At 43.1% G+C, this 16140-nt stretch overlaps 1 protein-coding gene across 1 annotated transcript; it reads left to right on the top strand.

The window, feature by feature from the left end:
- The first annotated feature begins 5806 nt into the window (after positions 1-5806).
- Positions 5807-11755, top strand: LOC147460074 (uncharacterized). The gene is made up of 5 exons (XM_086509950.1): positions 5807-5953; positions 6719-6783; positions 7059-7131; positions 11591-11621; positions 11700-11755. The coding sequence occupies exons 1-5, from the start codon at positions 5807-5809 to the stop codon at positions 11753-11755; spliced, it is 372 nt and encodes a 123-aa protein (XP_086366076.1).
- Positions 11756-16140: the final 4385 nt, after the last annotated feature.

The following is a 16140-nucleotide window of genomic DNA, read 5'->3' as shown; positions in this document are numbered from 1 at the left end:
TATATAAAAGAGGTATCATGCAAAGTAAGAGAGCATGCTAGCTTTGGTGCAAAGGACAAAGCTTCCATGATCACAGCTGCCAACAAGCGATGGGTGCAATTGCATATGCCGTTGCATGGTGCTGAATTTGTATTAGATCCTAAGTTTAAAATGCACCAAGAATCAGCAAATAAAGAAGCTATGAGTGACTTCAAAACAATGTGCTCGCAACTATTAGGACAAGAGGATGGGAAGATTGCTTTTCATCAGTGAGTTGATTATGCTAATAGAACTAGCAAGTTCTAGGATCCATGGCATATAGATTCCATTGCACACACAAGTGCGCCTCTATGGTGGAAGGAGTATGGTGGGGAGACAGTGGAGCTGCAACACATTGTTGTCGGGGTTCTATCTATTGCAGCATCAAGTGGAAGCTGTGAGAGGAACTAGTCAGCTTTTGACTTTATGCATACTAAGAAAGAAAACCGGATTCATCCTCAACGTGTTGCTGATTTGGTGTATGTTTTTTGCAACATGGGATTCATTCACAAGCTGATGAACATTGCGCCAAGAGTAGCACAAAAGCTTTATGGTAATTTTTAAACCCATGAGATGCGGGAGTAGACAATGACGATGATATGGAATAGGAGACAGCTTTAGAATGCTCTGGTATGGATGCAATAGATTATATGATTGGTGTGTTTGATGGAGGCGAAGATGTATGACTTAAGGTCTATAAGTTTTGCTCGCTGTGAGTGTGGAAATTATGACACTATATCATGTTCACCCCTCTCTCTCTCTGTCTCTCTCCCTCTCAAGTTACTTTTGCAATAAGAGTCATTATTACAGTTAGATACAATACAACATAATTTTTGTCGATCGAGAATACAAAAATGGCCAGTTGAGGGGATAAATGACGAGCTGTGAATACAAAAAGCTATAGCCCTTTGCCCAAATAGACAGGGGTAAAGTGAGCAAAGTGCTCAACCCAAAGATTGAGTCAGCTCATTAAGTAGTTTGTCGATGTCAAACTCAGCATTCTCAGGCATAGGAGATGGGCCTAGAGGCCCTTGCTGCGAGGAACCAGCCTGATCTGGCAATGGACCGTAGAGTTATGCATATTGTTGTAGCTTGGCTTGGGCCTCTGATAGCTCTATCTCAAGCTCAAAGATTTTGTTGCGCAAAATATCAGGTGTCTCTCCTTGACTTGCAAGATCTTGCCCTTGGCTTGCCAATGGAACGAGTGTGTTTGATTCTTCGAGATGTAGAACTAAGGGACATTTGCGTGGAGGCATTGGATTATTGGCATGAATTGCATCCACTTTCTCTGCAATCCGACCATGCCCAACACCAGAGTTCTTGGGGTGGTCTGACCAATCCACACGTCTCCCAAAGATGTCGTGAACATAACATCGTTGTATAAAGTAGAGTGCCATTTGATTGTTGTTTGGCATTACTCTCTCTCGACGTATGAATCTTCGTAGCAACACTCGTGCGAGTCCTTTGTGATGCAAATTTGATAGCTTTACAAGCACCGATTCCTTGGCATTTCCGCTCATTCAAAATAAATGTTGAGGCACAAAGTTGCTTGGACATAGTTTCTTGCACTCCTTAAGGCTGAAAGGTTTGCCTTGCATCCCGGACTCATCGTCTTTGATTCATGCAATAGCTTTGAGATCTTTCTCCTGACCATAAAACTTTCTCTCCTCTTTGTAGATGGACTGTGCTTCGGCGTGCTTAAGTTCTTCTTCCATATCTGTCAACAATCAAGCAAACATGCCATCATGAGAAAGATTTGTTGTAAAGTTAACATGTTATCACTTTCAAATCTTCAAAGAAATAGACTCGATATCTTAATCTCACAGCAATAAAGAGATATAAAATTTATTACCATGTCGTTAAAAAGAGATAAGATTATTTGATCAATTATATAATTTAGAAGTGCAACTAAAGAGGACCATAAACAATTCATCACTTCAAGCATCACTTGGTCGTAGACCAAAATTTGTTACAATGTCATAGCCCACTCTATGGGCACCGTTTCGACACAGGGAAAGATCAAAAGCGTTAGGTCAAGCTAAGGGATTGTTTCACTTGCCACTCTCAAGGTGGGTAAGTACATTGCCTAAAAATCCCTTTTGTTTTTCTTTTGTGGAACTTCCATGCACTTCAAGAGCCGTTTACAAGTATGGCACATGGACTAAATATCCATGGCTTTATTCCAGGGAGGGGGATGAGTAGATATGCATTCTGGGGTAGCCCATGGAAAATCTCTCTCGCTCTGCTTTCTAGTTTCTATTTGCAAGTTGTGGAGAGGAGGAAAGCATGCCATTGTGGAGGGTCTTTGTACATGACTCCCAATCCACAATGCCTACATAGACCCCCTTCTGTCCAAAGTGAAGCATCATGTTGCGGGAGTGAAGGTCATTGTGGAGATAGTCGTGCGCATGTAGATACTTCAGAGTTTGAAGAAGAGCGTTTATTATCTACAAAATGTTATTTTGGAACAACTGTATTGTTCCTTCTATGGTTACATAATCGGGAATGATAGGTTGACTGAAATCTGCAGTGCACTCTCTTATCCACTGCTCTACATGGCTGCCATTCCAAAAACTTCAAATGAGCATTGGACGCTCTATATGGCAGACCATGGCAAGTGGATAAATGATGCCGCGATAAGAGATGTCCAAAGCTGTGGCTTTGTCCTTTACCTGCTGATCCACTATGGGTCCATGCAAGTGAACTTGAAGATTTTCGCCGCATATATTGGCTCTTTAAAGGCAGGGTGTGTGGCACCTACACGTTTCACGTTTGCCCATCTCCCTTCTCCCACCTGCGGAGCCTATATGTTGAAGGCTGCAATTTATGGAAAAAGATATAACAAAGGGGGGAGCTGAGACTGATCGAGTGCGAGAGTGGCAGTACCAAGAGTCTCTACTCTAACCGTAGTCTGTGGCTCTGCAGTAGCATCATTGAAAGAGCTGACTTCCATGAATGCCTCTCTCTCTTATCCCCCCTAATCCTTACAGTAGTAAATCTTTGATGTGGAAGCTTCGAAACATTGAGCTCATTGAGGCTAGCTTGAACAAGTATCAATATATCTCAAAGCTTCATTTTAGTCATCATGCAAGACAACCTTCAGACAACAAGAAAAACATGGATACATGGAGTAGTAGCTATCATAGGAGTTGGTAAAATGTAACCTACAGGAAAGCTATCCCGGGAGATCAGATGGACATCATCAATGCAAGGCAGTGGTGGAGCAACAAGGAGGGGTAGCTCTTGGAAAACTTGGGTCCTAAGCAATTGGAGTTCAGGTGGATGGAACTTTTTTTTACGAAAACGCAGTGACAAGCGGCTACTCCACATGAGAGACATCTTCGGGAGCCAGGGATTCACTTCAATACCTGTGGTGGGAATTGGTTCTTGCTCAAAAAAAGGGATTCACTTCAATACCTCTGGTGGGAATTGGTTCTTGCTCAAAAAAATTTAAAGGGTACAAAAAAGGGCGCAACTTCACATATAGCTAAATCGAGGCCTGCACGTGGGTAACTGCGATGACAAGGAAGGGTGGCGAGAGATGAGAGAAGAAAGGGCGGTCGGTAGCACTCACGAGGGTTCGAGCCAGGGCAACATAAAAGAGGAGCCCCACACGCAGTTTAGCAGAGGTAGAACGTCAGGAGCTCTTGAGGAGCGCGCCATTCAGCAGAGAGGAGGCGTGCAGATATATAACCAAATTCGAAGGGGGGTCGAAATGCTCACACACACACACACACACACAGAGAGAGAGAGAGAGAGAGAGAGAGAGAGAGAGAGAGAGAGAGAGAGAGAGAGAGAGGATTCTCGGGGCCAATATAGGCCGAGTTGGCGAGGGGCGCCCATGCTTATGAAAAAGTTCTGGAAGCCACGAGCTGGCGAAGAAGGTAAGCTGGGGCTGCCAAGCAGAAAGCGCCAGGCCGAGGTTCAGTGAGAGGGAGGCCATGGAGAGTGAGCGTGGAGGAGCTGAAGAGCTACAGAAGAGAGAGAGCTCTCTTAGGGGAACTCACGAGGAGTTAGGAGCCGAGGGGCAGCACTATCAAAGAGACGTCCAGAGAAAGAGGGCAGTTGGTCAGGCTATGGATGACTGCGGAGTGGGTTCCTGGTTACTTCGTTAGCATAGTGGGCAATTTCCAATCCATGGCCTCCCATTCACCCACGTGGCACCTATTTACAGCGCTAAAAAAAAGCTGCGCTGTCAAAAGCTACCGATCAAAAGCTAACGACGTATAAATAAAAACACCTACATCGACTACGCTCTCCACAGATTGACGATGCGCAGGATTGACGACCAGGCTAGGCTCACGTGGCTGATCACGTTCTCTCTCAGCTTCAGGTTCTCTCTCTCTCTCTCTCTCTCTCTCTCTCTCTTTTTCAATCGGTTCAAAAGGCCTAAGGTTCTCTCTCTCTCTCTCTCTCTCTCTATACTTTCCTTCCATCTTTCATGCGTGCAGCAGCAGACGTGCAAGTAGATGCATATTGGCCTGTGCACTTTGCTAAGTTATTGGAAAAGCGCACTGTCCTGTTGCTGTTGCGGGTGCAACCGTGTCTGCTGGAAAAGCTTCCCCTTGTAGTCGGGTGCAGCCGTGTCTGCTGGAGGAGCTTCAAGTCAAGAACTTCCTCTTGTAGCCGGATGCCCTGCTTTTACTCTCTCGGATGCGCCTACTTTGATAAGTATGCTTGCTTTTGTGCCCGATAGCCCAATTTTGTAGGGATGATAGTATGGTGCTTGTCAAAATTTAAGATGCCGCTGAACCTTGTAATTGCCTTGCTATTTAGTCAAAAACCATGGTCGATTCTTACCCAAAAAAAAAGAGAGGCATGTACCTACGTGTGCATCTTGCAGGCATGTGCCTCTATGCAAGATGTTGATAAGGGCACAAAAAATTATTCAGAGGCTATTGAAAAGAGATGTCGTACTTAGCATTGCCTTTGTTGACATGTATGCCAAACGAGCCTGCTAGAACCTAGACATCTACTTGAAGAAGTATTGGGTTACTTTGCCTTCGGTGACTTATCCCATTAAGAGACACTGATAGAGTAGGCCCAACGATTTTGCTATGGATGACTTAAAATTCTATGCTCTATGATAGTACAAAGTGTGCACCATGTCTGAGTCCTAAAAAAGATTGCTTAGAATACCCATCACATGCTAACAAGAAAGATGGAGAAGCATCACTTCAGATGCAAGGATCACAAGGAGGAGAAAAAACCTTTAGCCTGGTTCTTTCCTACGCTTTTGGGGCTATGTGTATGAGTTTAAGTCTGGCAGCGAAATTGACTGCCTACAACTCTGTTGTAAAATCTCTTGAGCAATTTTGCATTGGATACATCTGATTCATCACGAGACGTCGTCGTTGTTGACAAGTTTGGATATGGCTAGATGCTTGTGAGTCTTTGTGCATACAATAATGTATATGTATGCAAGTTCCAAAGTATGTATGTGTGTTGCTTTTCTGGGATTTAATGCTGGTCTCTGTTGCTCAAATGTGGAAATTTAAGTCACACCACTTCACTTATGCTCGTGGGTGACTCTGGTCGGCTCCCAGTGTGCTGCTATGTATTTGCGAGATCGATTTTCTCAGCAGCTATGGGTAATTTGTTTATCTGAGGCAATCATCATATATCAAATGCAAGATGTTTGCTGATCTCGTTGCCATGTACATGGAAAATACCTGTATTGATACGATGCAGTCAGAGGGGAATCGCCTCTCTTTTGAGTGCACGTGGCTCTGCAGATATGGTGCTTGAACGTCAGAACCTGAGAATTTCCCCTCAGTGAGAACTCAGTATGTCCACTGTACTCGTCGCTCATTATGTGATCATGATGCAAATATGGAGTGATGGCAGAAGAGTTGAAAATCTTGCAGGAAACAGATCTTCCAAGTCTTGTGCTCTCCAGACATTGTCAATGGCGATGCATACAGATGCTCCTGATGTTTGTAGAGTTTCCAGCCTTTCTTTCAATTTTCCTTTCCCCGCCAGCACACTTTGGAAGTATATGGCTTGACCTCCTAATTGCCACAACAGGGATGATTGCGTCTCTTTGATCCCCATACTATCAGGGCTTTCATTCACAAATTCCACATGTGCCACATGATTTGAATGCACATTGCGATTGTTGCATCTCTTCTGAAATGTGAGCCAAGAGCGTCTCTTTGCCGAGCCCACCTTGGCCCACTATACCCACTAGACAGAGTCGTGCTGCCCTAAAACTCAATGCTCCAAGGTTTGTGGCGATGATGTAGGTTGTGGTAGTTGCGTTGGGGCAATACGATCTACTGCATGTTGTCGGTAAGAGTAGTTGGAGGACATTGAGGGCGATGGAGAACACAGATGGCGTTAGCAGGCCAAGGCTAGTCACATCGCACAACACTACTAGCAAATCCATCTTATCAACTCTAATTGTTTGGTTGGTGATTCCTCGTTTCACAATGCTGCCAATTGTCCTGTACATCTTCATTACTTGCTAGTGCATCTTGCATGGATAACTAATTTGATGTTTTGAGACCATGTCCACCTTCTGCAACGTCTAGGAGGGGAGAGTTATTATGCACGGGTAGGGGGTGTCCATGCTGAGGATAAAGGGGTCTCACTAGCAATTATAGCAGCTATGTGTGTATGTCCACCTTCAACTACCTTACTCAGCTCATTTCTGCAGGTGCAACTACTTATGGCCTAAATCTACCGTGTTTCATTATAGACAGATCAAGAGAAACTTGGACGCAACTCCTCTACATTTGCAACAGCGACATATTCCAACATGCGGTGAGTACAAAGTGCCACATTTTAATCTTGAACGCTGAGGACACAATAAAAAGGAACACACCGAAAATTTCATGCTGCCGTGGGAATGGCACGTTCCCTCGCATTATAAAAATTGGGGAGGACTGTGCAAACTCCCCTGTGCAGGGACACCAGCACGTTTTCTTTTTTTTCTATAACATAAGAGATAAAGAACACATACAAATAATGAGATTACTCTCAGAACCTTAAACATTGTGCTATTACTTTTCTAATGCTTCGTACTTATTCTTTGCAAGGGACATTCAAGAAATCAGCAACCGCTTGCCTCTTCTCAGTCTGAAACCCCACAACAGCGCAATCCAACACCAAGTACATAGTTGTTTCAAACGCTTGAACTATTCGTTGCTTAGCCGTGACTAGTAACTAAATATCACAAGGTTCTGATTGCATTGAACCATTAAGATTGAGTCCGACTGAAGCCTTCAATGGACCATCACCGAAAGCGTAGGATACACCTCAACAGATTGAAAGCGAGATATCACACTTCAATCAAGAAGAAGGCTAGATTTCTACCATGCTCACAATCATGGATTGATATCGTCAATTTAGTACACCGATGGAGTTCAGAAATAGCAGCGATATTCAGACCTTTAAGCATATGCTTTGTTTGTGGTGTAGTTTTCATCCAAAGAAGTGCCTCTTTTCATTGTACTCGAGCTCCAGATGAGACATCGGTCACAATGTTCGCTAGCAGTCTACTGGTATCCAGCTTAGAGGCTACACAAATAGAAACACAATGGGTGCAGTGCTCCGCTTGTGAGAACTCAAGTGCCGGTCGCAGATACTGTGTGCCGTTACTTCCAGAATACACAAGAAGAATACTGAACAGAAATCAGCTTCACATACAACTACTGAGCGTCATTGACATATCTATCAATGCCATCTCAACAGTGAAAAAAATTGCACGTGGTACACTAGATAGACGTTCAATATTAGATAAACCTCTGTTGTCATGGAGTAAAGAGCATAGAACAACCTTCACAGAGCAAGACCTAGCTACATCACAAGTGGCAGACATACTTGCATTCAATCTTGAGAACAACTTCGTACTACAGAAGTACATGTCGATGGTTGAACGACCGAATAAGAAGCTTGGCCTCTGCATACTAAGTCAAGATAGTGTGAGCAAGATCATTGAGCACCAACAAGACAACGCACCGTTTGCACTGATGGCGCAGCTTGACACGAGTTTGATGTTTGGTATCATCGAAAACATCGTTGAACCAGCCAGGAGAAGAGCATTCACTGCTAGCGATACTTACGAATTTGCTTCTCTGCAGCTCCGTGCTCGTCAACAATTGCTTGAGAGAACAGTTACTTTCAAGCCCAACGGCATTCCTGCCGCATCAAGCTCCGTGAACGACATCACAATAGAGACGGCAGCGTTTCCATTCCTGTTTCCTTTCGGGAAAGGCCAATATGATGGTACAATCAACTTTAGTATATATGTGAAGATACGTGCATCGACTTTGTTCTCCGTTTACACCCTGTACAAGCCATACCTGCTCATAATGTACCAAGTAAAGCAGGCTCTTATGTTAGCTAACAATACACACACGAGCTTGTTGCAAAGGGACATTGACAACTACAAGAAGGCCAATCGTACAGCAACTGACGAGGACACTGTGAGACATGTGCTTCGGTACAGCACCCCTTCCAGCATGCCAGGCTCCTGCTCGTGGCACCGCAAGAACCTAAAGGACTTGATAGAAATGGTGGACGAATGGGGAATGCCTGATTTCTTCTTGACTTTCACTGCCGATGAGGTCACAGACACAAGATGGCCTGAGATTGACACGATCGAGCTAATTGCACGTCATTTGAACGCCTCCTTCACTTAGACAGACTGCCCGGTCGAATGCGCCCTCACCTTCCACACTAAATTCCAAATGCTTATGTCCAAATATATACTTGTGAAAGGTGTGTTGGGCCATGTGCAACACCACTTGGTTAGATATGAGGTCCAAAATAGAGGATCACTGCATGCTCATGTCATACTGTGGATGCATGAAGAAGACAAAGAGCAACTATCTGCTGAGATAACTGCATACATCCCGCAAGAAACCAGCACTGTGGTTTTGCGAGGCGTGAGCCGCCTCCGACAACTCGTGCTCAGGAAACAACTTCACAAGTGTCGTACAAGTTGTTACCACGGTCAAAGAGATGTAGTATGTAAACACGGTTTTCCATTTCATGCGCAGCCAAATCCAAACCCAGTCTTCAACGAACAAAATCATAGATGGCAATACTTCAGGCCCCAGCATGAAGACGGAAATGTCGTACCGTACCACCCTACACTGCTTCTGCTATGGGGTGCACATATGAATATTCAGTGGGTCACCAATTCATCATTGTCCTATTACCTCTTGAAGTATGCACTCAAAACTGAACCAATGGGCCATTTCAACATCCGTTCAAAAGATGCAGAGCGCTTAGGCCTAGGTGGCCTTGACACTGTGAAATTGAAGCTGCTCTCAGCCTCTTTACTGTCGAAGCCTATCTCAGCAACAAAAGTGGCATTAAATTGTTTGCAAATCCCAGTCATTTCAAAGAGTGACACCGTCCAATATGTCAACTCATCACCCCCGGCACTATGACAACGAATCATTTCTCACAACAATGATGGCGTGCTGCACCCCGTCGATCTGTACTATGCACAACCACAAAGTCTGGAGAATCTTACGTTCTATGACTTCCACAAGAATTACACAGTGACGAAGGGGAAAAAAGAGAAAAAAAAGGATTTCAGAGGCGAACACCTATGGCCAATCTCTGGAGCGGCAACACCGATTGGTCCGTTTCACAGACTTCCACCCAGGGCATCATCCGAAGGCTTTCTTTTACAACGTGCTGCTAAAGAGGATCACCTTCAGAAACGAATTCCAGCTGCTCTCACCGGAGAACACGTCCAGGTCATACTATCTTGAGTGCAAACTTAGAAATTTGATACTGACAGATGAGGACCTTGAGATGTACATCACAGAGTATACACAACGAAATATGCTCACGATAGATCAAACACACCAATTTCAGAATATGATACTACAGAAGACATCCTCAACAAAGGCTACCTCATTTCAATCTCCAGATGTGCAAACAGACTACGAGCAACAAGACACGACTTCTCGTATCTCTGCCCTTCTAAACGAGCTTCAAAACGTCCAGAACGCGTCACTGACATCTGAACAAACAGAGATCTACAAGAATCTCACAACAGCAAAGGGTGGTCTGCATGTGATCACAGGCACTCTTGGCAGTGGGAAAAGCTTCCTCATAAGATATATCACGAGCCAACTCATAATGCAAGGGAAAACTGTCACACTCGCTGCTTTGACTGGTGCAACGGCCACGAGGTTAAGCAGCATCGCAACAACTGTCCATTACCAATTCAAGATACTGGTGCACGCACAGCAGTATCCCCTATCAATCTCCGAAACTGATGACAGATACGTTAGTATCAAAGAAGCAGACACGATTATCATAGACGAGATTTCTATGTTGACAAAGCAAACTTTTGATCTCATAGTACGACAAATTGTGAATGTCACGAACGGCACACTGCTAGACCCATTCAAAGATAAAAAGCTCTTCTTGTTCGGTGATTTGGCACAGTTGCCTCCGGTATGCAGGCATCAAAGTGATCATTGCTACTCATGCCACATCACAAGCTCCACTTATTGGTCCACTGCTACCACGTACATTATGTCTTGCTCAGAGCGCCATGCAAAAGATATCTCTTTCATAGAGTTCCTCAATACAATAAGAGTCAGGCTCCCCACAAAGAAAGAGATCCACAATGCGCTCGGTGACCGCATCATAACGCAGGATCAACTAGAGAAACGCATGGATGGGAATATGACAATCATTTGCACACACAAGAGTGACGCTCGATATTATAATAACCTTCTCTTCGAACGCTTCCATTGGCATATTCACATCATCCAAATCGGCCTCAAGACAAACGCACACAACGTCCCTGAGCTCCAAGCATGGCTTGAAGATCCCGACTTCCACGCAATTGATAGAATAGCAGAAGGAGCAAAGGCGCTGATAACAGAGAACATAGACTTAACAATTGGAGCAGCCAATGGATCACTATGTCGCGTAGACGAAATCCTCCAAGATGAAGAAGGAGGCGTCAAAGCAATCAAAGTCACACTCGACACATCCAAACAGGAACTTACGCTTTGACGGTCCAGGCATAGCAGACGGACATTTAATGGGCACTGGTACCATAAATCCACATTCCCACTAGCTCTCGCCTATGCTATGACTCGACACAAGTCCCAAGGCGCAACAATCAACTCCAACGTCTTGATCATTGTAAAAGAAGTTTTCGCCCCTGGCCTTCTATACGTGATGCTATCACGCGTCACTGAGCGAACCCGGCTACATTTACTAGAGCTACCTACGCCAGAGATGTTCACACCATCTAGATTTTTGAACTTCTAGCCGAGAATGTTTCCTATGCCCTCTTCAATATCAATTCTTGTTTCTATTAAACAGATGAAATCGCCTTGTAACTGCCTTCTATATAAATCAGGAAGTTTTGTTTGACTGCTTGTCTTCTCTTCTGTGGACTTCTCATGTTCAATATGTTGCACTGCTGAGACACCTTCCCTATCATCCCTGCTCACTCTAATCCACCTTCTGTAAATTTATTGCTCTTTCCTTTTTCACTTCATTCATTTGTGCTTAAACGTTTGTCAGATCTTATGCTTCAGAAATACTGCAAGATGTCATCAAAATAAATTTTTTTAACGTGCAGGAAACTGAATCAAGCAATGGATCACAACACGGTACATTTTGCATGCTTCTTTCATCTTGCATCTGCCTGTGTATACACATGCAAATCAATCCCTCGTTTTGTTGTACATCTCTTCAAGCAATACACGAACAACGCAAAGGAAACGCAACCAACGATACAACCTAAGAGATTTTACCTCACGACTAAGCAAATGAGATTGGCAAACTCAGCAGGCGAGAAACCCCATGTGTATATTGAGGGGTTCCATACTTTTCAAGAACGTCGCAACTTCATGAATAAGTGCGACGCAAGATATAAAGCTCTAGACCAAACGATGGCCACACCAAACACAGAAAGGATTACAACAGGTACTATTAGAAAAGGAAAATATAATGCCTTCTATCTGTCGTGCTAACAAGCTTGCTCCTACATCCCGCAAGTCTCATGAAGCAAATACTTGAAGAGCTTGATATCCAGTACGAGGATGATGAGAGTATGTTGCGTAATGTTGAAGCACAACAACTCCTCGACACAAAAACTGAAGGAATTACATTGTACGCGATGGAGCAGCTGCGGTTTGGTTACAACATTGACTTGGCTGAACTTTCAAAAGCTACTCAAGAAAAATGTGCCGCTATCTTGATAAATTTCATGACTTCGGCAAACCACACGCACGACGCAAATAATCCACCTATCACAATCTAGAAGGTAGCATGGCACTATAGCGAGCACAAGGCAATAAATTATGGACAACCAGCCTCCCCATACGAGCTAGTTGCAACAGACCAAGGCAAGTATAGATAACAAGTATCACCAGCTTCCATTCACTTCTCCGTAGAAATGTCATTTTTTTATTGACCGAACCAATCTGGATGTACTGCAGATTTAGACACTCGTCAACAACCAGAGACAAGCATCAGCCTTCCACCCCAGAAAAAGCAACGTCGCGGGAAGAATACATAGTCTACAGTATACGCTGCACGAAGAACGATAGGAGATATATCGGAGTTATGAATAACATCCATAAACGCATTGGCCAGCACAAGCGCAACCCTTCGAAGAGAATGCGAACGGACATGCAGACACACATTCCTTTCGAGGACAATTTTGAAATTACCACTTTAGCAACCAGTACCAATATTCATAAAGCTAGAAACTTAGAATATTTCTATATTAAACAACACAAGACAACAACTGCTTTAGGTTATAACGTTTTTTCTGGACATCCACCAAGTTTTTGAAAAAAAACAAGAAGGTATAGCTGTGAACTTCTGCCGTCTTCATTTCATTGTTTTGTTCACTGTCTTTGTCACAAAACTTTGATCATTGCCTACAACAATGTCTTTTTGTTTCCATTCAAACTATGGCAGACATGACAACTTATCAACTGTTTTGATTTAAATGCCTTTTCTTTTCAGTTTAGAATGGGTAGGCCAATTCCAACTGATCTGATTGAGCAGCAGCCAAAATTTGAGACTGCAATGTACAAGTTCCAATACTGTCTTCACCCACATTTGCAAGAGCGGGTCCTCAAACACTACATGCATAAATGGAACGAGTTCATTCCATGGCCAGTTCAACCACCTACCCCATGGCATCCACATTACATCACCTGGGATACGCTCAGTCGACAAATCACCATCAACATCGCCTTACTGGCTACTTGCTTCACAAAACACCATTATATGTTGTTTGTGCAAATTGCAGACGTGCTCGGCCTACTCGAGACTATAGAATTAAATTACTCTAACGTGGTCCCCAGCCACATTCAGTTAGCTAAACAATTCGTTTCGCACTATTTTTCTGTCGACCAGTTTGCCACACGCGCAACTCTGAAGAGCATCTTACCGATATAGTCCTCCTCCTCTTCTCCACAGAAGATTTGTCCATTTCATTGTAAAGAAATCATTGCATGCTACATACAATGTTCCGTTCATAATTCCTCAACTTTTTGGCATACTACTTTCATCAAATCGTTTCAGTCACTTACACTCACTTGGCGTAAGAAGATTTGTGCAAAACAAATAATATGTGCTCTCTCTCTCTCTCTCTCTCTCTCTCTCTCTCTCTCTCTCTCTGTCACCTTTCATTTCGACAATCTTCTTTACGGATCTATACTCTTGTTCAGTGCTTGCTCTCTCTAATTGCAATCGCCTTGAAGGCTTGTACCACTATACAGGCTGACGAAGCACTCTAGTTCGCTTGAGTAACCATGGCAGTTAAATTTCGTTGGTGCAGTAGAGTATGATGTAGGGGCATCCAGCACAGAGAGAACACGTAAAGAGGGAGGCAGTCAACCCGTGCTGAGGCCGACTGGGAGAGCAGAGTTGGGGAGGATCATCACGAGACGAGGGTGTGCCGGGCTGGTGCATGCATAGCCGAGAAGAGAGCCAGAGAACGTGGCCGGGTTGCAAGGAAAGCCAAATTAGGGTATGCAGAAGCCGATGGCCGCCAACTGCAAAGTACTATGTTGAGGGATGGGAGTAGTCGCTATTATGTGGAAGGGGATCTGGAGCGCTAGCAAAAGAAGGGGAAAAGGTGGCGTAAAACAAAGGAAAGAAAGAGAAAGGGGCAGTTCGGGAGGACGCCATCTGAGAGGTGGCTACCCGTCTTGTAAGGAGGTTCCTTCAAGCTGGCTGCAGAGAAGAGAAAGGAGAAGGTTAGTAAAAGGTGCACTGTTGACAGGAAAAAGACCGCTAGTTGCAAGGGAGTTGAAGGCCTGCGTGAGTAGGCAAGGTGGCAGGGCGCACATGAGCATTGGAAGGGCCATTTGGTAGCACACAGGGGAGGAGCCCAAATGCAAGAGAGATTAAGGGGGCTGACTTTGAGCCCGGGGGATTCACTATTAGTAATGGGGGATTGTCACGTGCGTGCATCAAAATAGAGAAATTCCCCTATGTGTGGTATCTTACTTGCTAACCTATCCCCCTACGTAAGGACAAGATACGGACGTTTTTGTAATGAGACATCCCTCATACGGATTTCATACGAAATGTAATGCATTATCCACTATTTCATGTATACTAGTAACATAACAATTTTAGAAGCACATGCTTTTGCAAAAAATACATATTGAACTGCAAATGAACAAAAGTGTACATTGTAGTGTGTTTTCATTTGCAATAGATGTTAAAAGAACAAACCATGAAAAAAAACAAATATAATGAAAACTAAGTTAAAATAAACCAATCGTTTCAATGTAATTTGTCAAAAAACAAATAGCATTTACCTTGATTCAAATCTCAATTTCAAAACATATGATACTACCCACCTACTTAGTAGGCTTCCCACATGGGATTTAAGGCACACATATAAAATGGATTGTTCTCTAAATAACAAATAATGCATACTCTTAAACAACTATGAAAAACTTCACTCATCAAATCAAAACACATTACAAAACAACCCATTGAAAGATTAATCTTTTTGAACAAAACAATTATATGTGATATGAATGCACGTCTATGCTTAAGCAAATGCAACTTTTAAAAAAGCCCCATCTGTATTTAATTTTGAGTTTGTACATAAAATATAAATCTTAAAAATTTTGCCAAAGTCTCCTTTGTACAGAGACCTCTTTCTCAAAAAAAACCAGTATACCCTTTTCTTGGGCTCCCACATGGGATTTTCATCACATAATTTCTTTTTCCAAAAAAACTGTCCACCTCATCTTGGGCTCCCACGTGGGATTTAAGGATTATCTTACACATTAAAACCAAACAAATTTTCAATAGAGTCAAAGTAATCTAACTTCAAAGTGGTTATATGACCTGCATATCATAGTACAGAGGAACCTCCAATCACATAGTCTACTCACACGATTACCAACAGGCCATGTCCACATCGATACGCGATCATGTACAAAACAAACACAAAATGAAAACATAAAAGTAGCCTACCAAATCAACTTAAGAACCCTCAAAACCAAAGTACATTCCAAGTGCTAGTATGTCATGCTTCTCATACTACACAATCAACAAAATGGCATGTCCATGTCATATGGCTGCCGTGTACATAAAATACATAAATCAAAACATCAAAATGAAATGTTTGAAGAGAGTTTCCTAAACCAAATGCGCACCCCTTAATCAATATTTCACTAGTCTACATGCCATGTTGGACAAACATCTTTCATACGGCACATCGTCTTTTTATGCAAATACTCCTATCTAAGTACTGAGCACAAATCTAAGTCTATATTTTCAAAGTGTAGTCATCCCTCATCTTTGCCACTTGCATCCAGCATAAGTATCAACCTATAAGATTCAAAATAGTTACACTTAGAATTAGCAAATAAACATAGCTCTTTATTGTACAAACCAATCCTATGAACTTTTCTCTTGCACATGCTTGAACCTTATAATTTACAAATGAAGTCAATTTACCTTTCACATACTCATTGAAGACCTTGTAGTCCTTAGCATCAAGCTGGTATTTCTTAGTCTCCAAATCATATGTCAAGTTTGCAAGTGAAATTATAGACTCCAAGGATACACATTGATTGTCCACAAGATCGTATGTATAGCTCCTTGCAGCCTTAGCTTTTTGATACCATGCAAGATGTATCTCTA

The sequence above is a fragment of the Adiantum capillus-veneris genome, chromosome 4 (assembly GCF_014529385.1).
Source record: "Adiantum capillus-veneris isolate H3 chromosome 4, ASM1452938v2, whole genome shotgun sequence".
Lineage (NCBI taxonomy): Eukaryota > Viridiplantae > Streptophyta > Polypodiopsida > Polypodiales > Pteridaceae > Adiantum > Adiantum capillus-veneris.
This window is presented reverse-complemented; position numbering and strand designations above follow the sequence as displayed.

Bases quoted from the DNA above. Each gene is read 5' to 3' on its own strand.
- LOC147460074 (XM_086509950.1), top strand. From the start codon at position 5,807: ATGTCCACTGTACTCGTCGCTCATTATGTGATCATGATGCAAATATGG. The intron at 6,784-7,058 runs GTGAGTACAAAG...ATTCTTTGCAAG, and splicing joins GCGACATATTCCAACATGCG to GGACATTCAAGAAATCAGCA. The intron at 7,132-11,590 runs GTACATAGTTGT...TTTAACGTGCAG, and splicing joins ACAGCGCAATCCAACACCAA to GAAACTGAATCAAGCAATGG.